At 44.0% G+C, this 24753-nt stretch overlaps 1 protein-coding gene across 2 annotated transcripts in view; it reads left to right on the top strand.

The window, feature by feature from the left end:
• PPIL3 (peptidylprolyl isomerase like 3) overlaps positions 1-24753 on the top strand; it is a 60279-nt gene that overhangs the window by 9683 nt on the left and 25843 nt on the right. For both annotated transcript variants that reach the window (XM_069244288.1, XM_069244289.1), the window contains exons 2-3: positions 15234-15291; positions 16040-16114. In XM_069244288.1, the coding sequence (XP_069100389.1) occupies positions 15289-15291; positions 16040-16114 (78 nt within the window). In that variant the 5' untranslated portion in view covers positions 15234-15288. The remainder of the gene's footprint in view (positions 1-15233; positions 15292-16039; positions 16115-24753) is intronic.

The following is a 24753-nucleotide window of genomic DNA, read 5'->3' as shown; positions in this document are numbered from 1 at the left end:
TAAATAGGCAAGAACAATAGCATCTTTGTATAAAATAGTTAAAATGCTTCAGTTGTGAAGTGATGAGACTTTGAAAGAACTATAACCTGTCTCTTTGAAGTTGCATAAAAGGCAGTGAATGAAGGTGCTGCTGCGGAGTTACGTTTTTTTTTTCACTCTGAGGGTGATGGCATTAATGGAGAGCCCTATAGGGACCCATCTTAGCACCTGCTTTTTAGAACTGCCAGGGCTGACCACCGGCAGGACCTGGCCCACTTAAATCCCTGCCCATCCCATTCGCTGTGCTCGTTTTTAGGGCAGAGACAGTGAAAACTGGATGACTTTGACATGGATGCTGGGCTGTTTCATGCACTAAAAGTAAAACGAAGAGTTGTCAATTTGTTTTTTCTTTTGCCCGGTTTTTTACACAGTACCTTGATTTAATTCTACTTGTCACAGTCTTCCCCTGTCCTCCTTTGACCGTCCCACCCTCCCTGTCACCGCATTGGGTTTTCTATCATAAAGTGCAGTTAAGTGTGTTCCCATTCCATTTGTTGTGCAGCAAGGCTCATTTATTCGACAGGGACTTAGAAAATGTGATGACTTTGAAGAGGATGCATGTCTGTGTAATTCAGTGAAAGTAGAATGGCGAGTTTTCAATGTTTTTTTTCTGTTGCCCGGTTTTCTACTCACATTGCCTCACATCCTCGCTGGCACAAGTAAACAATAAGGGTTTTTTTTTTAGTGCACATCGACCACTGAATGGGACTTACATGTAGTTTTTCCAATATATGCAAGCCCTAGTATACAACCATTGAAGAAATCCGGCACCATTGCAATGCGTATTTTCCAAATTTTTCATTTTTTTGCTGCAGAAAGCAAAAGAAGATAAAAAGAAGTGTGCTAGTTACATGCAGCACCATTGGAATTATATGGCAGAGAGGACCAAATTATGCAACAGGGTTGATCAATGTATCTGGCAAGAAAAGTCCAGTTATGCATTTATAATGCAAATAGATTTAACTCTCGCAAATACAAGATCTATTGCATTGCAAATGCTTGTTCCACTTTGGCTACCAGCGCTGTTGCTCTTACAGCCGCTATCCTGATTGTTTCCATGCACAGGGATAAACAAAATAATTATACTTCATGGAAAGTGTTGCACAGCAATCTCTTAAAGATACTGGTTGAACCCTTGGACTCACCTCATACTTAATCAACTGAGCTCTATGTGCTATGCTCCACAACTGACGATAAGCTGAGAAGCACACTTTGTGAATCACTGATACAATTGTCAGTCAAAAGCTCAATCTAGTTGTACGCACTGAGCCATGGTTCAGTGGCACCTTTCACAATGCATTGTGCAAAAGCTATCAGGCAGTAAACCCAAGCAGATGTATTTGATGTCTGCATATGGAATCCCAATACATAGGAAAATACCTGAGAGAAAGATGGGAAAAATTTTGTTTCCAAAACTCAATGTGATTTCTTTAAAGAATGTTAGGAAATATTTTTCACATGGCGTTTTGGTGAGGCAAAATGACTCCCATTTTTCTCTCCGGTGTTATCCTGGATATAGGGGCACCATGTACTGATCACTTGCATCTACTTGGGCTCCCTTATACCTTTTTGTAGAATACCTATGTGTTTTGGGAAATAGTCTTAGGTGATTTCTTTAAGCTCCTCTCTTTCCCTGTTTGTGGATTGACCTCCTACAGTGTAGTGGACCTCCTGATTACTCAATCAACTGATGCGACTAAGAATGTATCAGAGGGGGTAGATTTTGCAATTATATACAACAATGCTATTCAGTGAGAAAAAGTGCCTACTGATTCGTTCTCCTCTTTCTAGTGCCCCGTTCTTGAACTCTACCCACATCAGAATCCCTTCATCAGATTTAATGTTATTTATCATCTTCCCAGGATTTGCAGCTTTAATTGAGGAATGTATGTCACACGTAATAAACAAGTCAAATCACAATGAAATTAATATTTATCTCGGTGATTTTAATCAACACTGGTAGACTGCAATGATTTTGCAGTAAATCTTTTTTAATCATTTAACTGAAGAAATTATACAACACTACAACAGAACCACCCACACTAAATGTAAATATTGTACAATAAGGTCAGATTAATCACATGCAAGCATCTAACTAAGCCCTATTCTGCTGCTCAATGAAATGTATGCAGATTAACAATAAAGTGCATATTCTTCATATATTCCTCCTATGAACGTAGTCCATCATGTCGTTCTACATAAGAAATCTTATAAATTAAACCATCAAAAATATAAAAATATGCAAAAAGGTCAAATTAATCACATGCAGAGCTTTTCTCCAATCGCCTATTGTGCTACACAGCTGGATTTATGCAAATTAGCAATAAAGTGTAGAATCTTCTTGTATACGTCATATCAGCTCCGACTAGTAATCCTTATAAAGCCTAAGAGCATGTGCAAAATAGCAGTCGTCAGTTTAACAATAAACTGCATATATTTAATGCTCAATTTACCCATCCTTTTAGATCCTAGGAACCAGTGCAAAATAGCAATGTTCACGAGACATTTGTAATAAAGGATAGTACCAATAGCTACTCTTCAACTTGAATACACTTGTTTTGCTAAAGCCAAGCTGACATTATGAACCTCGAAATAGAGTAGACCACAGATCTGTTAGCATCAGTACTGTGAATCTTATAAGTCTCAATATGCTGATTTGTGCCCAATTTCCTACACGGGGTGCTATTCATTTTGCTCTTTGATATCCATATTCATGACAAAAAAATAATAGTATGTGTATTATTGATTCAAAGGCCCCTTCACAAGCAGGGCAAATGTCTCCCATAGCTACTATATTACCCTACTTGCTACAAAAGACTTGTTGGAAGGCAATTGTATCTAAGTTGCATATACAGGTTACGAGCAAGTGGAGGAGTAATTTCACCAGTCCTACTGTCCTACAAAGGAAATGGTTTAAAATCAGTAAACTCCACTGTTGGGGATCCTTTACAATTGCAAGCAGTTTGAGGAGACTCATATTCCCAGTGCAATTATTTTAAAGACACTTTAGGGAGTGAATTTCATTCCTATGGGGATACCCAACATCTTTTCAGGTCCAATTTCCCCAATAATGTTTAACAAAGCGCAAACACTCAAACACAGTATTTTCAAACACAAGCAGGGGACATAGGATCACTTAGACCAGTGGTTCCCAACCCTTTGAATTCTGTGGACTCCCACATTATCTTACGGAACCCGGGAACCCCCACTGAACCATTATTGAAATCTGGGGACCCTTCACTAAGGCACTACTGAAAGCTGGGGACCTAATCTTTTAATGTTATTTAATTTTCCAAGCAGTCGCAGACCCACTAAGGCAGCTTTGCAGACCCCCAGGGGTCCCCGGACCACAGGTTGGGAAACTCTGACTTAGACAATCGCGATATGATCCTAAAGCGCTTGAGGTATGTAGGACCTGGCCTTTTTTGCAGGGATATCCCCAAACTTGTGCCTTCTTCCTTCTATTTTTTCGGACTTTTTGTGTTGGCTTTATGACTCTGGGCACTTTACCACTGCTAACCAGTGCTAAAGTTCATATTTTCTCTGTCTAAAATGTATTGGTGATTAGTTTATCCATGATTGGCATATTTGATTTACTAGTAAGTCCCTAGTATAGTGCACCAGGTGTGCAGAGGGCCTGTAAGTCAAATGCTACAAATGGGCTTGCAGCACTGATTCTGACACTCACATGAGTAGCCCTCAATTATGTATCAGGCCTGCCATTGCAGTGTATGTGTGTGTAGTTTTAAACTGCCATCTCAACCTGGCAAGTGCACCCATTTGCCAGGCCCAAACCTTCCCTTTTACTAATTGTAATTCATCCTTAAGGTAGGCCCGAGGCAGGCCCATGGGCAGAGTGCGGTGTATATAAAAGGTAGGTCATGTGCTAGTGTGTTTTACATGTTCTGATAGTGAAATACTGCTAAATTTGTTTTTCACTATTTGAAGGACTATCTCTCCCATAGGGTAACTTGGGGATTGCCTTGAAACATCTTTTAAGTGTAATTTCCCATTGGGAGCAGATAGAGATTTGGAGTTTGGGGTCTCTGAACTCTTTGGGCTGTTTGTGAATTCACTCTAGACAGTCAGAAAAAGGGAGCTAAGGTGGGCCCTGCATTTCCTGATAGCAGACCCGTGCACCTGAATAGGACTGTGCCTGTCCTTGCACAAAGCAGTCTCCAACCCCCTGGAGGAGTGTGTCTGGGGCCAGTGCAGGGAAAGGCAGGGTATTGTGCACTTCAAAGACTTTTCTTTGAAGTTTGCCTACTTCAAAGATAGAAATGAGTATAAGTACTGGACCTTTGTCACCACAAAGTTAGAACACTTCTGGACTGAGGACATTCTGCCAGGAAGAAGAGATGGATGCTGTGGAGGGACTGCCACTCTGCCTGTTGCTTTCTTGTGCTGGACTGCTGGTTGCTGCTTCTGTCCTGGGAGTGAAAGGACTGGACTTTGCTTTCTACATCCTGCTTTCCATGGTTCTCCAAGGGCTTGAACTGAGCTTGCCTCTTGTTAAGAAGTCTCAGGGACCTCAAAGACTTTACCCCCCAGTGCCTGGGCTCTTCTGCTGGGAGTCCTGACTTGCCAAGTGGTGCCAGCTTTAGTCTCTGGGTCCTTGGAAGTGTAAGCTGGTGACTGAAGGAGAAAATCCACACACTGACTTGCTGCAGTGGAAAAATCAATATAGAGCTTTGAGAATCGACCCAGTGCCTGTCCTACGGCTAAAAAATCGACTCAACGTCTGTCTTGTGGCTACAGAATCGAAGCAGCACCTGTCTCACCATGGCTCCATCAACACAGCGCATCTGGATTTTCCAAGCCTCATCCCCGGGGCATCAATTTCTCATCAACCCCGCACCACCAGGAGGAACCAAGGCTGCAAGTCCGGAAATCATTGCATCGCCTTTCCTGTGAGGAAAGAATTAATGCATCACCTGCCCTGCCAGTAAGGAACCAATGCATTGCCTCTCCTGCGCGGAAAGAATCAATGTATCACCTCCCCTGCGCAGTAAGAAAACCACGCATAGCTTTGCTTTCAGGGTCTCGCCTTCCCTGTGGCCCGCATCATCTTTGTTTCTGACGCATCCCATGATATTTTTGATTACAAATATACAATCTTTGATTCCTTTGGATTAAGATTCATTTCAACTTTTAAAAACTGATATCTTTACTTGTGTATATTGGATTGTGTAGTTTTGGTCTTGTTTTATTCAAATATTGAACATTTTTCTGAGCTGGTGTGGAGTCCTTTTGTTGTGTGTGTGTGTGTGTGTGTGTGTGTAATTACTTTACACCTTGCCTCTGAGATAAGCCTGCCTGCTCGTGCCAAGCTGCCAAGTGGGTGAGCGTGGGTTATCTTAGGGGTGTGGCTCCCTTACCCTGACTAGAGTGAGGATCCTTACTTGGACAGGGTGCAAACCAATGCCAACTAGAGACCCCATTTCTAACAAGGTCCATAAACTGTGCCAATAAATCAAAGGTTTTCACTCATTTTTGTGTGTCATTTTCTTAATTGCCATATCAAGATACATGAGTGTCAATGGAGTACTCAGTCCCAAAAGGTATCTAATAAACTTGTTTTCTGCCACGGTCAAAATGCTAGTGTTTGAATACCCCCAAATTTCCAAGCATTACGGCGCTGCCCCCAATTGCCTCAATGTTATAAATCTCCAGGGCAGCTACCTTAGATACAGTCTTTTTGTGAGTCTTTGATATACTTACTGAATGCTGTATTAAAGATAATTGAGATTTTTGAATTTGCAAAGCCCAATTTAAATATGTGGTTAATCTTAATCCCAAGTAATTGAAATTGGTGACCAGTTCAGTTGGATCCTCACGAACATACATATTACATTTGCGATACTTCAACTTTGCAGGGCTAAAAATCATAAATGTGGTCTTTGAGCTATATAGCGCTAGCCCTGCCTCTACCCAGAATGCATTACTATTGGTTAACAGCTGCTGTTAGCCCCGGGTTTTATTTGATAGCAATAGGGTGTTACCAGCAAAAAGCAGGACCGGCAGCTTCCACCCAGCCATTTTCTGTGAATCACACCCATCCCTGTCAAACCAATCCACATCCCTATTTATATATAGAGGTCACCCACCTGACTTGAGCTTAGGTTTCTTCATGTGATCACACAAGGTTGGCCAACAGATTTGAGAGAATATCCATCCTTTCCAAGACCAGCTACAACTTTTCTCTGGGTGCGAAGGCTAAGGCTCGATGCAAATCACCAAAGGTAACATGCTGGCTGCCCCTGTTGATTGCTGGAGTCTTCCAGTAGACACTATTAAATCAAAAGACTGGGTCGATAGTGCTTATACCACCTCTAAAACCTGCCTAGTAGTCCTTCAACACAGCATTATCCTTCATCAACTCTTGGAGATGAACTAGCATCTGTTTGCAGCACCTGCTAAACTAATTGGCCAATAATTACTTGGACTATTCCGTTGGCCCTTCTTATAAATAAGTATAATCTATGCCATCTGCCAAGATAGTGAAATCCCCATACCCTTCAAAATCACATTAGATAGGAGGTTAACATAAGGACCCGACACTTCTGGATGGGCCAGGTTAAGGTCATTAGAGATCTTAACAGTCTGTTGTTCTCTGGATGCCAGGCTAGTCTTAATGGACACCAAAATTTCACTTAGCTCAAATTCTAAACTATTTTTTTTTTCTTCAGTTTGGTAGCCAAGGACAGATCTATAACATCCCAACATGATTCCTCTCTACCTGAATATACATTACTAAAATGGACTACCCTGGGGTTGAACAAAATATTCATGTTCCCTCCAGGTACCATTAACTCTCATTGCAGCTATGTTTCAAAATGTTTTATTGCCCCTATTATTTATGGCGCAGTGCAAGTTCTCCTATGAGGTGTTCTCACAGTCTCTCTTGGATTCAGCCAGCTCCCGCCTATATTGTATTGTAATTGTATTGTAATCATATTTATATAGCGCTTACTACCCCTGACGAGGCGTCAAAGCGCTTTTCGGTGAATAGCACGCTACTCTGGAACCCAACAAGAATTAGTGATGGATTAGTATCTGGAAATAATGAGTACAGTTTTAGTATTATTATGAGTTAATTTGAGCCGCGGATATGAGAGTTTGTTAGTTAGATTGACTGGAGTAATGGAGGGGTGGAGGAGGAAAGAAATCCAGAAGTGTTAATTGGGAGTATATCCTTAATTTACTCAACTCAAAGACTTGGGATGAGTAAAGGGGGTGGAGGAGGGAAGAGTATGTGGAAGGGTTAGTGAGAGCATAGTAGCAGGGTGAGATAAATGTGGGAGAATTTAGTAGGGTTGTGTGGGGAATATGTGACAGAACAACTAGGTCCTCAGCCACTATAGCCTAAACCACTACTGCTAAACAACTAAAAAGTCTATACAACTAAGTACTGAACAACTACTGTCTAAACAACAATTGTGCCTGAATAACAATTGCCTGAACAACTAATACATATATTTATATTCTAAACAACTAATAAACCATAAAAAAACAAAAAGAAAACCTCACCTTAAAATTAGTTGTTCAGGCAATTGCTATTCAGGTACAATTGTTGTTTAGACAGTAGTTGTTCAGTACTTAGTTGTAGAGACTTTTTAGTTGTTTAGCAGTAGTGGTTCAGGCAGGTAGTGGTTTAGACCTAGTTGTTCAGGATGTTTCCCTTGTGTGGGAGATCATGGTAGTAGAGTGAGGTTTGGTGAGTTAGATGTGGAAGCGGGGGGAAGAGCTTAGGCAGAGTTATTTAGGAGATGAAAGTAGTAGAAAGGATTTGGAATGAGTCAGAGTGAGAATGGAGGATAGTTTGATAGAGACATGACATATGATGATGGGTAGATAAGTGTGATAAGATGAGAGCAGGAATTCACAGATATCTAGTATAACAACCCACCCAGGAGCCATGCAATGACCCACGAACATGCCAAGCACAGAAACAACATATACATATATATACACACACACACACACACACACATGAATACACACACATATGCACATACAATACATAATTAGAACCATGGGTAAAATATACTTAATCAAACAGGTTTAAAGAGTGTGTGTATTTTATTGTTATGACATAGTAGCGATACATATTTTCTAAAGAAACTATAAATAACTAGAAATATACACATAATCTGAAAAAAAATATTTATCAACATAGGCATATGCAGTTCATAGTTGTTTGAATATGGTGGTTATTAAGGAAAGAGCCAACTCTTGAGTAGTTTTCTGAAGACAAGAAAGTTATCTGTGGCTCTTATAGTTGTGGGTAATGAATTCCATAGTTTAGCTGCTTGAACGGAGAACGGAGAAGGATGTACCACCTATAGTCTTTTTCTTGTATGGTGGTGTTCTAAGGCGGGGTGCCAATCTTGAGCAGAGGTTTCTTTGTTGGATGTATTTGGTAATTTTGTTTCTGATTAAAAAGCGGTCCTGTTCCATGTATAGCTTTGTGGGTGATACAAAGCAGCTTGAAAGTGCATCTTCTGGCAACGGGTAACGAGTGTAGTGCTCTCAAGGCAGGGGAGATGTGGGCTTGCGGCTTTACATGTAATAGTAGCCTGGCTGCGTAATTCTGGATACGTTGTAGTTTTTTCATAACAGATAAAGATGATCCATGGTAGAGGCCATTGGCATAATCCAGTTTGGATAGTACAAGCGAGATAGTAGCTTGCACCTTGTGTGGAAATCCAAGGTGGGAGAAGATGCGTCGTAAAGTCTTCAAGGTGATGAAGCTTGTTCGTGCTAATTTGTCCACTTGGGCATTCATAGTTAACTTGGAATCCATGGTGATTCCTAGGTTTTTTACTTCCTTGGATAATTGAGGAGGTGTCCGAGATAGTCAGGCCAGACGCCCAGAGGGTCATAATTTTTCCAGTCACCACATATGAGTATTTCTGTTTTGGAGGTATTTAGTTTGAGATGGCTCCAGGTCATCCACTGATCAATGGCTCTGAGGCAACTGAAGATTTGTGAGTTTTCAATGTTTTTGGGGCATTCTAATTTAAGTAGTATTTGTGTGTCATCTGCATAGTTGTAGCATGTGAGATGGAAATCATTGATCAGTTCTGGTAAAGATATCATGTAGATGTTGAAAAGCAAAGGTGAGATGATTGACCCTTGGGGGACCCCTGCTTTTGTGAGGTAGGGTTCGGACGAGAAGGGGAGCGAGTGGATAATATTAGATCTTTTTTGAAGATAAGAAATCCAGTCGAGAGCAATCCCTTGTATGCTGGCTTCGTGGAGTCTTTGAGTTAGGGCGTCATGGTCAACCGTATCAAAGGCAGCTGAGAGGTCCAAGAAAAGTAGTGCAGCAACTCCCTCTTTCCCTTTGGCTAAAAGATCTCTGATCAGTGGGAAAAGTGCTTCATGATCATCCTGAAGGGTTGTTAATCCGGCCTAAAGGAAGAGGGGGTTATGTACTCACTCTGAGACAGAGCTTGTATTACATTAGAATGTTGGTTCAAGGTTTCCCTTCAAGGCCTTTCTTCTGGGACCCTGCTGATCTCCTTGTTACCAACCCATCCTGTCTAGTTTTATTTTGTCCCAGTACTTCAGCAACTTTTCCCTCCAAACCATGTGTGACCTTCTTTAGGTTGCAGTCCTCATGCCTTAGGTCAAGTATAATATCCACCAGATTTTTTAAAACCAGTGGGTCACCTCATTTCTCATTGGATCTCTCATTGGATATAATATCTCTCATCCCCTCCTCCAGACAATATCTGCCCACATCTTCTACATATAAGGCAGAGTATCTATTTTGACATTGAATAACCAGATTGACATGCTTAGGCATTTGGCCCCCTATAGCAAGCTCTGCAATAGGTACCTCTGAGAATTCCCTACCTGGACCGCTTGTATGATTAGAGCGGGTGCCTTTAACTTCTCAGAAATTTTCGAAACATGCTGATTTTCTTGGAGTGGGCAAGGTGTTTTGCTTCACTAATGACTGAGCTGAAACACTCATGCACTGCCAAAAATCTCTAGAATGTGCTTCTTAGTCCAAAGAAGACATTTATTATTTCACTACACTAGGTTCCTAAAAGGAGATTAACATGCTGAAAGCATACGTTAAAAAATGGTCACAGCAATGAAATGAAAAAATGTACAAATGATTCTCCACTGCAATATACACACCAAATATATGTATCTATATTATAATGCAAAGCAAATAATGAATTAAAAAACATGCATCACCATGGGAAAAGGGCATCACTGCTTCATGTCCCTCCTATTCAGCATCAGATTGCCAGATCCCAAAATCGATCAAGGAGATAGAGTTCAATTATCCTCACGGGAAGGATGGCACACTCCAGCATCCTTGGATGTGCCTGAGATCTGCAAACAGTTTCCGTCCCCGGTCCATCTGGTCTTGGCCTCTTATACTTTGAACAAACAAGAGAGGAACATTTTAGAACCTCCCTCTCCCTGCAGAGGTTTATTTATTCAAAAAATACTGATTGCTTTTGGCCTGCTTTGAAAATAACACGTCGGGACGTGGCCACAATCCCAAGGTGCCAATTCAAAACAAGACCGTTCCTGCGGTCTGAGTACATTCCTATCAGCCCAAGCCCTTGGTGAGGGAAAAAAACACGAAGAACAAAAACACGAGCACAGTACAACCTGAAAAACTACTTGCAGCTTTTAACGTGGCAGTGGCTAATGCTAAAATAGTCAATAAGCAAAATGAAGCTGGTGGTCACTAATGTGACAGTGTAGTGCTAGGCTAAGTGCAACGTGGAGTCAGTGGTCAAAACTCACATATCATTACACAAGGGGGAACAGTGGGCGGTACAGTAGGGACTGGTAGAGCAATGAGATTTAAGATTTCCTCAACTTCCTCAACAAATTATCAGTCCTATTTATCACACAATTTTCCGCTGCTGACGTAAGTTTTTTTTTTTGCTCTTGTAGAGCCAACAGCCACATCAAGCGGCTCCCTTTTCTGCATTTCAGTTTTTCAGTTGCTTAACAATCCAGTTATAAGGAATGTTTCCAGCCCCCCCCCCACTCACCATCCTCCCAACAGATTAGGGCACTCAGCTACTGCTATAACAAATTGGGACACACTGCTACTACTTCAAAAGTGACTTTTTTAAAAAGTGGCTACAGCTCCTAAGGCAAATAGCTAACTGACCTGTGACACTAAAACTACATATAACAAATCTTTCCCAAAAGCAAAATATATAAAACCAGCAATATGCATAGTAAACAATTCAATTTAAAATAGTCATGGCACTTTCAGTCACTCAGTCCATGGATAAATGAGAACTTAGTTCAGAGAAACTAAGGAAAGAGACACAAAAACAATGGCAGTACCATTATGTAAATGTTAGAGGAGTGGCCCAGCCTCCTCTGGGCTCCGATGGGCGCGGACCGGCCTGCCCTTTGCCCAGACTTTGCCCATCTCGTGCAGCGGGTGAAGCAAAGCATTTAAGAGAGTAAGATGTGTGTATGTGTGCCCTTCTTCCTGGGATCAGTGAAGGGCTGCTGGAGCAAGTAGTCCCACAACAACAGCGGAGTTCACAAAGTCAGCATCCCGCACTGTAGGTGAATAAAAGCACTTAAGAGCGTGTGATGTGTGGTGGTCCCTCCTCCTGGGCTCAGTGAAGGACTACTGGGGGACATAGTCCCTCTCCAATAGCGGAGCCCACAAAACCGGCATTCTAATTTTAATAAATGCATGTCCGAATTGCTTGATGACTCAGCCCCACTCAAGAGTAAAAGAAGTAGACCCAAACTATTTGTCCCTTGTTTTTCCAAATATCTTTATGAGGAAAGGTAATCTTAAGAATACTAGAGAAGAAGTGGCGACAGACTCCCTTCTCTCCCAACCTGAAGTGTCTTAGGGCATTTAATACACTCTACAAGATAAAAAAAACTATGTTGTGGCTGCTTCTATCAGATGTCTTAACAACACAGCCAAAAACACCCTAAACAACTTTTTGACTTTGTTATAGCTGCCAGTAATCACCCCTCTTCTATCACATTTTAAGACTCCATACTAAGTCAGGATAATTTACTAAATTCTTCAGTTAAAAACCGAAATCCATTTAGCAATCACTACCTGATTCAGGGGTCCCACAGGTGGAAAAGACTCCTACCTGCAAGTCCCTCTTGGTACAGTGACACTTTGGCTTGGTCGTGATGCATGAATTCTCAAATATTATTATGAAGACTAAACTCTTTAATCATTTAATGTATCCTGTACCTGCAAACATCACTTAAGACTTTGTGTGCCAGGTATTACCACAGTGTCCAATCTTGTAAACATCTCTCTTAGCCAGTCTGATTTTAGATACATTTGTAATATTGAAACCACCTTTCTCCAGGTCATTGATGATGCACTCCATATCACTGATTTTGGCAGCACCTGTCTCCTTCTCCTTCTTGACTTATCTGCTGCATTTAATCCAGTGCGTGACCTTGCTCCCACTGAAACCCTTAAAGAGCACATAAGTATAGACGGAGCCAACCTTAAGTGGCTCACTTATTCAATGAGAAATGGGTCACAATGGATCAAAATTGATTCCCCTCAAATTTGGTGGCTCTAGTTTGAGGGTATTCAGGGCTCTGTTATGGCCCCTGGCCTCGTTAACTTGTATATTGAACCACCTGGAGTCATACCCTCTGCTGCTAACCTCCATGACTTGTTACTATGCCGCCGTAACTCAGCAGCGCTTCTGGAGCCCTCCCAGGGCCTCTCGACCGCTGCACTGACTCTGACAAGGTGGCCCGGCCACACATCTTTGGTGCGGCAGCTCTCCACTAGAGAGGCTGCACCTACAAGCCACTCCCGTGGAGGGGGTGGGAAAGAGCACTCACACCACACTCCCCTGCCTTCTACAGCTCCCTGAATTAGAACCCATGCCTTGGGGCAGAAGCACATCTGGCCGGCACGAGGTGTCCTCGTCTTCAGGGCTCCTGAGGCGAGAACGAGCTGAGTGGTGCCTCTGCTTCAAAGCAAGTGCCTGCTTGTGCCCCGGGGTCATTGATGGAGGGTACCTTGTCTGTGCTCATCAGGAGCCTCCGGGAGCTGCCTCAGGATTCCAATCACCACCCCGTATTCTCCCCCCCCCCCCCAGCGTCTTCACCGATGAGGAGGTAATGACGTCACTGCACTGTCTGGGTAGAGGCCACAGCGCTCTCTGGAGACAATGAGGGCAACGCTCACTGCACGCTGGTTGCCATCAAGGAGCAACCTAAATTGGTCTCTCAGCACCCATGGATCGCTTCAATAAAGATTATAGCAGTTCACCAAGCACTACAACAGCAAAGCCAGGAGCAGTATTTGGTAACTGGGTAATCCTATGCTGGCCCCCTGGGAGATCACTGGGGCCCCAAAGTAGGGTGTGGACAGGCCAGCACAGGAGGATCCTAGCAATCCAGTGGCAGTCCTTCTGGTGATCTAGCAAGCCACAGGTCAGCACAGCAAGCAGGTCAGTCCTAATGGCGATCACATTCCCTTTCAGCAGCATCTGGGTACAAGTCCACTCAGTGTCTAAAGACATGGAGAACAATCCCTGTACTTACACTCATTTTGTCTTTGATCTCAGGGGACACTTCAAAGGACCTTTAGAAGTGCAAAACACACCCCCTTTCAACCCCAGCCCTGGCTCCAGACATTAGTCTGGGGTAAACAAGCCCTTTGTATGGGGGCAAGACACAGCATATACAAATGTAAGTGCTCCATGCCTATCCTTCTCCCAGCCTAGGAAGACCATTCACTATGCAGGTGTAATCCTGTTACACCTTCACCCTTCCTGTATAATGGCTCTCTGGAAAGTAAGCAGGAAGCCTAGCCGTCACTGCACCCCAGACGTGGATTGGAGTCAGGCTGCAAAGTACAAGAGTCATAAGCACAGTGAAATTGCCACTTTCATAAAGTGGCATTTCCACAATGGTAATAAAGAATCTACCTGCACCAGTAAACAGGATTTCTCACTACAGTGCCAAACATACTAAACATGCCCACGCTATCCCTCATAGATCAGAAGATACCACTTAAACACATATCAGGGCATTTCCAATGCAATCCTACGAGCGGAGCAGCTCTCACCATATTGAGAAACTAAATAGGTTGTTTGTCACTACTAGGACATGGAACACATAGAGACATGTGTCCTACCTTTTACGTACACAGCAACCTGCCCATATGGCAATCTAGGGCCTACCTTAGGGGTGACTTAGGTGTAAAAGGAGAGTTTAGGCCTTGGCAAGTGGTTTGACTTGCCAAGTCAGTGTGGCAGTAAACTGCACACACAGGCTGCAGTGGTAGGCCTGAGAAATGTTTGAAGGGCTACTTCTGTGGTGGCACTATCAGCGCTGCAGGCCCACTAGTAGCATTTAATTTGCAGGCCCTGAGTATATGGTATACCACTTTACAAGGGACTTAGAGGTACATTAAGCCAAACAGATGTAAGACAATTTTACCAAGTTTTAGGGGTGAGAGTGCATGCACTTTAGCACTGATTAGCAGTGGTAAAGTGCCCAGAATCCTTACGCCAACAAAAAGAAGGTCAGAAAAATAGGAGGAGAAAGGCAAAAAGTTTGAGGATAACCCTGCAGAAAGGGCCATTCCAACAATGAGAATTAAAAACAATTAGAGCAGACAGAGCAGCAAAGAAAGCGTGATGTGGCTTTTGAGAGGTGGACTTAAAAGAGGCTGGCTAAAGAGAGACCAGATGTTTTACAATTTTCTCCCCATAGTTCATGGAAGTTGTAAACTTTTGTTAACGTTTACATTTTGTAAAAATTTGAAGAAAAATTATCTGACCTTGCAGAAGGATTTCCTGTGCCCCCACCCCCAAAAACATTGTTTTCTGTTGAAAGTTATATCTAGCTTTTAAGTGGTACAAGAACAGGTTTGCACACATTTGTCCAGGGTTTGAGGAGGTTATGAGTGCTCCCGACTAATATTGGATCCATACCAATTTACAATGGTGCAAAATCTACTTTACTTGAATTGTTAATGCTAGCATTTAGAAATGCAAAGCTTGCTGCATTTCACATCAAAGCTAAAGATTGATCACTAGGGTTACAAAGAAAATTATAATGCAAATCGGCTTATTCTTATCAGCTGTTACTCTACCACTTTTGTTGAATAGTAGCTATTCATTTACAGCGCCTTTAATGGCAAAGTGATTGTTATCTAAATGTATGTATTTTTCTTGCAGTTAAAAGTGATGGTGAATCGTGTGCCCAAAATACATTAGTTTTCGAGCATACAACATGGTAAGTTGTTCTGTTTGATTTGAATGCCGTATCTCCCTTTAGTAAAGTTGGAATGCTAACAATGTAGGGAACGACTGAATTCGCAATATATTTACATTGTGAAATATGTCCCAGGCTTTGGCATTTCTTTTATGTGGAGAGCAATAGTACTGTGCATGTGCTGCCACAGCAGTATGCATAGGTTTACAGGACAGGGCATTGATGAGGAACTGAGTATTTTTTTTTAAAGCACGTTCATCTGTATACCAAGGTTCATGTCAAATTAACATTAAGTGGCCAGGCTAGAGGTCAGCAGCACTACGTCAGTTAATACTGTTCACTAAATTATTTTGATTGTGTCATGCACCTGATCTGCTATGGGGTGACCTACGGATGCAAGGGCCAGCTGCCTTGAAAGAGCAGGCCCCAGAAAGAGTAATTTTGTGTTTGGGGAGGGCTAGCACATGTATATGCTGGCAGCTTCAGTGCTCTAGACAATTAAGTAAGCTCATAGCAAGGATATATGATATACATTCAGGGTGACATCCCAGCAAGGGTTTGTGGACATTGCTAGCTTTGGCTATTGATTGCAATATAAAGTGAAAATAACTGGAAAACTATCACTCCGCTTAAAGTGCTATGGGGGCAGTAAAGCCCACATCTTAGGTTGATCTATTTCTCTTGTAGTCATAGCTGTGAGTAGCACTGCAAGGTTTATTCCTGCTACTCAGGCTTCCTCCTGATTTTCACCTTTTCTTTCCCTTTGCAGGCAGTTACCCTTCACACTGACCTTGGCGATATAAAAATAGAGGTTTTCTGTGAGCGTGCCCCCAAGGCATGTGAGGTAAGGAATTGACAGCAATGTAAAAGTGACCGAAAACTGTTTATTGCACTGCTATACCCTGGTGACATTTTAGTCACGTTTGCTTGCAGGATTACTTTCTATGTTCTGCTACGTAAAAAGGTGTAATGTCAATTTTTACAGCAAGCTAATAAACTTTTAAAACGACAAGCCTCATATTAGCCGTCTTCTTTTGCAACACTTTTTGTAAGTTTGCCGCATTTGCCCTTACAAGTCCCAGCAAACACATGTTGAATTCCTGTGCTTGCTCCACCTGACCCTGCATTGGGAGAAATTCTTTATCTCGTGTTAGAGAGACTGTTTTATTGGCCGAAGTCTCCTCTGCTTTCCCGCACTCTGTTAAGAGTGAGGCGCTGTCACTGGGCTCAGCAATAGAAATGCTCCCCTCAAGGCATCTATCCCTGCTCCCATGGATAATTCTGTAACCTTTCTTGTCACTTGATCACTTTCCCTCACTACAGCCCAGCCACACTCACCTACTTACTAACATTGCACCCTTAATCAAACTTCCTCAGCTATAATTGCTCCCATCAGCTTTCCCCTCCATTCTCTTGTCAATCAAATATTAACCTTACCATTGCACGTCCGCAGAAGATGCGTGGACATGGCTACATGCTAAGGGACTAGTGGACTGCGTGACGAAACCCAATGGACACGGTGAATGGCTGAAACAACGCCTCGGGCGAAAGAAGAAAATCAACACCAGGATCAAACCCGACCATCAAAGTCTCAGCCCGCAGATGCGCAGGCCCTCAAAGTGGCAACCATATTCGCAACGGCGCAATCATTGACTAGAAACTAAACCAGGGACACGGATGTAGGAGGCTGGACTGGCTTGTAGTGAGTACCAAGGGGTACTTGCACCTTGCACCAGGCCCAGTTATCCCTTATTAGTGTATAGGGTGTCTAGCAGCTTAGGCTGATAGATAATGGTAGCTTAGCAGAGCAGCTTAGGCTGAACTAGGAGACGTGTGAAGCTACTACAGTACCACTTAGTGTCATATGCACAATATCATAAGAAAACACAATACACAGTTATACTAAAAATTAAAGGTACTTTATTTTTATGACAATATGCCAAAGTATCTTAGAGTGTACCCTCAGTGAGAGGATAGGAAATATACACAAGATATATATACACAATAGCAAAAATATGCAGTATAGTCTTAGAAAACAGTGCAAACAATGTATAGTTACAATAGGATGCAATGGGGAAACATAGGGATAGGGGCAACACAAACCATATACTCCAAAAGTGGAATGCGAACCACGAATGGACCCCAAACCTATGTGACCTTGTAGAGGGTCGCTGGGACTATTAGAAAATAGTGAGAGTTAGAAAAATAACCCTCCCCAAGACCCTGAAAAGTGAGTGCAAAGTGCACTAGAGTTCCCCTAAGGACAAAGAAGTCGTGTTAGAGGAATAATGCAGGAAAGACACAAACCAACAATGCAACAACTGTGGATTTCCAATCTAGGGTACCTGTGGAACAAGGGGACCAAGTCCAAAAGTCACAAGCAAGTCGGAGATGGGCAGATGCCCAGGAAATGCCAGCTGCGGGTGCAAAGAAGCTTCTACTGGACAGAAGAAGCTGAGGTTTCTGCAGGAACGAAAAGGGCTAGAGACTTCCCCTTTGGTGGATGGATCCCTCTCGCCGTGGAGAGTCGTGCAGAAGTGTTTTCCCGCCGAAAGAACGCCAACAAGCCTTGCTAGCTGCAAATCGTGCGGTTAGCGTTTTTGGATGCTGCTGTGGCCCAGGAGGGACCAGGAGGTCGCAAATTGGACCAGGAGGTAGAGGGGACGTCGAGCAAGACAAGGAGCCCTCTTAGCAGCAGGTAGCACCCGGAGAAGTGCCAGAAACAGGCACTACGAGGATGCGTGAAACGGTGCTCACCCGAAGTCGCACAAAGAAGTCCCACGTCGCCGGAGAACAACTTAGGAGGTCGTGCAATGCAGGTTAGAGTGCCGTGGACCCAGGCTGGACTGTGCACAAAGGATTTCCGCCGGAAGTGCACGGAGGCCGGAGTAGCTGCAAAAGTCGCTGTTCCCAGCAATGCAGTCTGGCGAGGTGAGGCAAGGACTTACCTCCACCAAACTTGGACTGAAGAGTCACTGGACTGTGGGGGCCACTTGGACAGAGTTGCTGGATTCGAGGGACCTTGCTCGTCGTGCTGAGAGGAGACCCAAGGGACCGGTAATGCAGCTTTTTGGTGCCTGCGGTTGCAGGGGGAAGATTCCGTCGACCCACGGGAGATTTCTTCGGAACTTCTAGTGCAGAGAGGAGGCAGACTACCCCCACAGCATGCACCACCAGGAAAACAGTCGAGAAGGCGGCAGGATCAGCGTTACAGAGTTGCAGTAGTCGTCTTTGCTACTATGTTGCAGTTTTGCAGGCTTCCAGCGCGGTCAGCAGTCGATTCCTTGGTAGAAGGTGAAGAGAGAGATGCAGAGGAACTCGGCTGAGCTCTTGCATTCGTTATCTAAAGTTTCCCCAGAGACAGAGACCCTAAATAGCCAGAAAAGAGGGTTTGGCTACCTAGGAGAGAGGATAGGCTAGCAACACCTGAAGGAGCCTATCAGAAGGAGTCTCTGACGTCACCTGGTGGCACTGGCCACTCAGAGCAGTCCAGTGTGCCAGCAGCACCTCTGTTTCCAAGATGGCAGAGGTCTGGAGCACACTGGAGGAGCTCTGGACACCTCCCAGGGGAGGTGCAGGTCAGGGGAGTGGTCACTCCCCTTTCCTTTGTCCAGTTTCGCGCCAGAGCAGGGCTAAGCGGTCCCCTGAACCGGTGTAGACTGGCTTATGCAGAATTGGGCACATCTGTGCCCAAGAAAGCATTTCCAGAGGCTGGGGGTGGCTACTCCTCCCCTGCCTTCACACCATTTTCCAAAGGGAGAGGGTGTAACACCCTCTCTCAGAGGAAGTCCTTTGTTCTGCCATCCTGGGACAAGCCTGGCTTGACCCCAGGGGGGCAGAAACCTGTCTGAGGGGTTGGCAGCAGCTGCAGTGAAACCCCAGGAAAGGCAGTTTGGCAGTACCAGGGTCTGTGCTACAGACCACTGGGATCATCGAATTGTGCCAACAATGCCAGGATGGCATAGAGGGGGCAATTCCATGATCTTAGACATGTTACATGGCCATATTCGGAGTTACCATGGTGAAGCTACATATAGGTATTGACCTATATGTAGTGCACGCGTGTAATGGTGTCCCCGCACTCACAAAGTTCAGGGAATTGGCTCTGAACAATGTGGGGGCACCTTGGCTAGTGCCAGGGTACCCTCACACTAAGTAACTTTGCACCTAACCTTTACCAGGTAAAGGTTAGACATATAGGTGACTTATAAGTTACTTAAGTGCAGTGTAAAATGGCTGTGAAATAACGTGGACGTTATTTCACTCAGGCTGCAGTGGCAGGCCTGTGTAAGAATTGTCAGAGCTCCCTATGGGTGGCAAAAGAAATGCTGCAGCCCATAGGGATCTCCTGGAACCCCAATACCCTGGGTACCTTAGTACCATATACAAGGGAATTATAAGGGTGTTCCAGTAAGCCAATGTAAATTGGTAAAATTGGTCACTAGCCTGTTAGTGACAATTTGGAAAGAAATGAGAGAGCATAACCACTGAGGTTCTGGTTAGCAGAGCCTCAGTGAGACAGTTAGGCACTACACAGGGAACACATACATATAGGCCACAAACTTATGAGCACTGGGGTCCTGACTAGCAGGGTCCCAGTGACACATAACAAACATACTGAAAACATAGGGTTTTCACTATGAGCACTGGGCCCTGGCTAGCAGGATCCCAGTGAGACAGTGAAAATACCCTGACATACACTCACAAACAGGCCAAAAGTGGGGGTAACAAGGCTAGAAAGAGGCTACTTTCTCACAACGGACTCAAACTCTTCACGTGACTGCCCAAGCCCCCCCTTGTCGCCACTTATGTTTGGCCCCGCTCTGACTCCACGCACGGCCGACAACATATGAAACCGCACAGACAGATTAGGGAATGCTAGGGCACTACATCTACAGAGGCACAACAGAATAACACAAGACATAAACGATCCAGGGCAGCCCGGTACTAATATAAATAAATAAACACACAGGATAGGCTACACCCTCCGGAAGAGAGGATAGCAGATGAACATTCGGAATGGCAAGCAAGAATAGACTGGCCTTAAAGTACCGGATGTAGATGCAAGACCGGACGACCGAGACGTGCAGGGACGCAGGATTATCCACGTGGGCCACGAACATTAGTAAACCTAGATCCTCTCTGACCACGTCTCCACATCCAAAGGGATCACCGAATGGACCTGAGATTAAGTAATGTAAATGATGGCACCGGTTGTGCCACACAGTTTGTTATGGTTTTGGTTATTGTTAGTATTAGTACGCCAATACACACATCCCGACAGGGGTCACAGATAGTATGCTCAGGGGGAGGAGGATTCGGGGGGAGGGTGCTGAAAGGACGGAGATTTATAACCAATGCGGGGAAACTACCAAGTAAGGCAAAACTAACACTATTGCTACATATAATATTCTAAACTGGAATGTGAGAGGGATGGCTAATATAACAAAATGCAATTGAATATACAATCACCTTAAACACCATAAAATACACATAGCAATATTACAGGAGACACACCTCATGACTGAAGACCTGAGAACATTAGACAAGAAATGGTCAGGAAAGATATACAGCACTAACATATCGACGTACACAAGAGGAGTGCTGATATGGATAGCCCCTAGTGTCCCCTACTCAGTGAAGTACACACAAATAGACAAAGATGGTAGATATGTCCACTTAAGAGGAGAACTAGACTGGAAACAATTGAGCATCACAGAAATATATGCACCTAATATTATACGGGTGGATTTTCTGCTGTCCACCTATGCAGCGCTAACATGGGACCCACTGATACCTAGCATATGGGGGGAGATTTTAATTGCGTACCAGATGTTAACATGGATAGATCCCACCCCCACTAGAGGGCGCCCGAGCAGAAGACTCTCCCAAACGCTACGAAATTGGATGTCAGATTGAAGACTACATGATGTATGGCAGAGCTTACACCCCACGGACAGAGAGTACTCCTTCTTTTCCCCTGTACACCAACTACACACCCGTATAGATCTGCAGCTATATACAAGTGAACTCACTCAATTATTAGTCAAGGCATCTTACTTGACTAAAACTATATCAGACCATTGCCCTCTAGTGATTACAGTGCGATGGGGCAGAGCACACACGTGCACACCTACCTGGCGCTTACAGCCGTCCTTACTACGTGAGCCCCCCCCCTTTTGAGAAGAATTAGCAGAGGGAATAGACTCATATTTTAAAGCAAACACAAACACGGCGTCGTCGAGGGCAATGGAATGGGACGGACACAAGGTGGTGATAAGGGTCCTATGTATGTCAGCGTCAGACGGAGTCCGTAAAACATTGCATAAGGAGTTATGTGACATCAAGAGGGGACTAAGGGAGGCAGAGAGGAAGGCGGGACTGAATGGGGAGGGCGAGGGAAATACGATTGAGCTGAAAAAACAATGGGCTGAAACCGATGCGCGCGTACGAAAATTTGATTACCGGCACTACACAGCGCGAATACATGCCAAAGGCGACCGATCCAGTAGACTGTTGTCCTGGTTGATAAAAGGCGAACAACATAGTTAATACACAGTCAGAAATCAATGAGGCCTTTAAACAATATTGCGCCACTCTCTACAAGGCAGAACCCTCCCCACCCGAACAGCAAATAAGTGAATTCTTCCAGACACCCCAATTAATCAAATTGACGGAAGAACAGTTGTCAGACCTAGAAAAACCCATTGCACTGGACGAGATTCAACAGGCGCTGAAACAAATGGCGCACAATAAAGCCCCAGGGGGGGACGGGCTCCCGGCGGAGTACTATCAGGTTCTCGCAACGCAAACAACAGCACCATATTTAGAAATGCTACAAGAAGCATTTGACTGGGAACACAGGTCGCCGCCGAGTAGCTCTAGCCAAGACTTACCTGCCACTGGAAAAGGGAGGCATGGGTGCACCCCAGTTCGAATTATACTACGCAGCGGCACAAGTACACTGGGTCATGGACTGGATATTCAACCCAAATGGCTCGGAGGGGCAAATGGTAAACACCTTGCTGGGACAATCGGACGTGATAAACTGGCTCATCAGCCGAGACAAACCAGCACATAACAGCAATATCTTGCTGGAAGTGGCGGACTGGATATGGCGTCGATACGTGGCGACGACGGGGCGTACACCACCATACTCACCCAGCATCCCATTACTAGCTACCCCAGGACTAAACAAAATAACACGACAATTTAAACTAGCAACTTGGGTCGCTAAAGGTATTAACACAATTGGAGATATATTTGAGGAGGGACACTTCCTATCATATGAAACACTAGCGGACAGGTTCAACCTAGGTAAGGGTGAATTCCTCACACACAGGGCGCTACAACAAGTGGTGCGCAATACATGGGGAAATGGCAGCAATGAACCTAATACCTCACCAGTACTTCATGGCTTACTGATAGGGGCAGTCACGCAAACAGCTATATCCTGGATATACCGGACGCTACAGAATCACCAAGAAGAGGCCCAAACACAAGCAAAAAATAGATGGAAGAGGGCTCTACTCGCACCTTTACCCACAAAAAAATGGAACACAGCACTGGCAAACACAAAAGAGGTATCGCGTAATGCCCGTTTCCGATACACGCAATTCAATTATTTACACCAGACCTACCTCACTCCAGCTAGAATAAAACGTATGAACCCACAGTCTAACCCGGAATGTCCGAGATGCAGGATGCCGGAAGCAGATTTTTTTACATATGACGTGGAGTTGCCCACCGGTACATCACATATGGCAGGAAGCAACAACACAAACCGCCATCTGGTCGAGATTACCCCTAATCCCTTCCCCAGAGTCCTGCCTGCTAGGGATGCGCACGCGAAGGGGGGAAGACAAACAAAAACACAGATGCGCTGACCTCGCCTTCATCTTACTCAAACGCTTAATTGCCATACAGTGGAAATAACCCTGCGCACCAAACATACACTACATAGTGCTACATACACTGCGCGACATCGGGGTGGAAGTCAAAGGGGGCAGATATATGGGACTCTATCACAGAACAGCTGGAACAAAAAGACGATACCCGGCCCCCCTGAACTAGAGCTATGGCTACTCCGGGAGTAGATACACCCTTGCACCATTCCTCCGTGTCGCTGAGATAGCATTGAAATAGATAACTCATCTCCTCAACTGACCTTGGGCCCCTCCATTAACCCCCCCCCCCCATGGATACGTCCCACCCTCCCTCTGGGTTATTTTTAAAGCGATATGACCAATTCAACCTATTTATGGCGTCTCTTGTTATTGTTAACCTTTTTCTCCTTTGTTTTATCTCTTAATTGGATATAGAGCGATCTGTTGATACACCATGTAAACTGCAGAGACATACCAAATGTAAGATAAATTGATGTAACAATGTGGTGATATGCTCAGCTCAATGTAAACAATGATAAAAATTAATAAACAGATTTTTTTAAAAAAATAAGAAACTTACCTTTGCACGCTGTGCATGATGAAGTGTTGAAAGATAGGGTGAGAATATGCAGCTGCACATGCTGGTACCTTCCCTTTTACACAGGACTATTTATAATGTAGTTATGAATATTCCAGTTATAAAGAGCCAGAGTTTAGTGGTAGTTTGAATTCAAAGGTACTCTTGCAGAAGGTAAAATCTATATCTAATCCATCTTAGCTGAAAAGGGGTTTCCTTCAGTGCAAGATTTATTGAAGGAATGGACAGGTGGCAGTGGGTCCAGCCTAGATTTAAATACTATGGCCTCTTGGTTGGCACATTGCTTTTACTGGAAGAGAGAACTTGAGCATTGAAGAGCACAATGAACTATCCACATTGTTTTGAAAATCAAATGCCTTGACGTGCAGCCATTCTAGAGCAGGTTAAATGTGTGATCTGGTACTATGAAGGATTTGTCTCTCGGAAAGCAGCAGCTGTGTTCTGCATTCTCTTTAAATAGGTCAGAATATGTTTTTTGCAATCACTACTGGGCTCTGGCGAGGTTCCCTCTCTCCTGCTGCCTTGGAGTCAGTATTCAACCACTAGCCTTTGTGCCATGGTTTCATTTTCCTGGTAGGCTCTGTAGTTGAGTCAGGATAATCAAGACTGTCTCGAGAAGACCTGGAATGATGTATGTCTCCAAGCAGGAAGAAGAAGCACCACTTAAGGCCACCTCAGTTTTGGTAACTGTTTGTATTTCACTTGGAGGATCACTGCCCATTCATGGGTGATTGTTGAGTTGTCACAGCCATGCCTATCTCCTTCCTGCTTTGTTTGACTGAGTTCCCCTCTTGCTCCACCAAACGTTAAGCTTCTGATTAGGAGCCTTTTCTATTGCTATTCCTCGTTTCCACTTTTCACATTTTAGGGCAGTAAATCAAAGTTTTGTAAAGGTATATATTTAGTTTTGTGTTTTTTGGTTTTTTTTAATATGAGCTACCACCCGCAATAGTCTTACTTAAGTCAGCTCATTATATCCAATCCATACATTAAAACTCA

The sequence above is a fragment of the Pleurodeles waltl genome, chromosome 7 (genome assembly GCF_031143425.1).
Source record: "Pleurodeles waltl isolate 20211129_DDA chromosome 7, aPleWal1.hap1.20221129, whole genome shotgun sequence".
Classification (NCBI taxonomy): Eukaryota; Metazoa; Chordata; class Amphibia; order Caudata; family Salamandridae; genus Pleurodeles; species Pleurodeles waltl.
The sequence above is the reverse complement of the archived record's forward strand: the minus strand, read 5'-3'. Positions and strand labels throughout refer to the sequence as shown.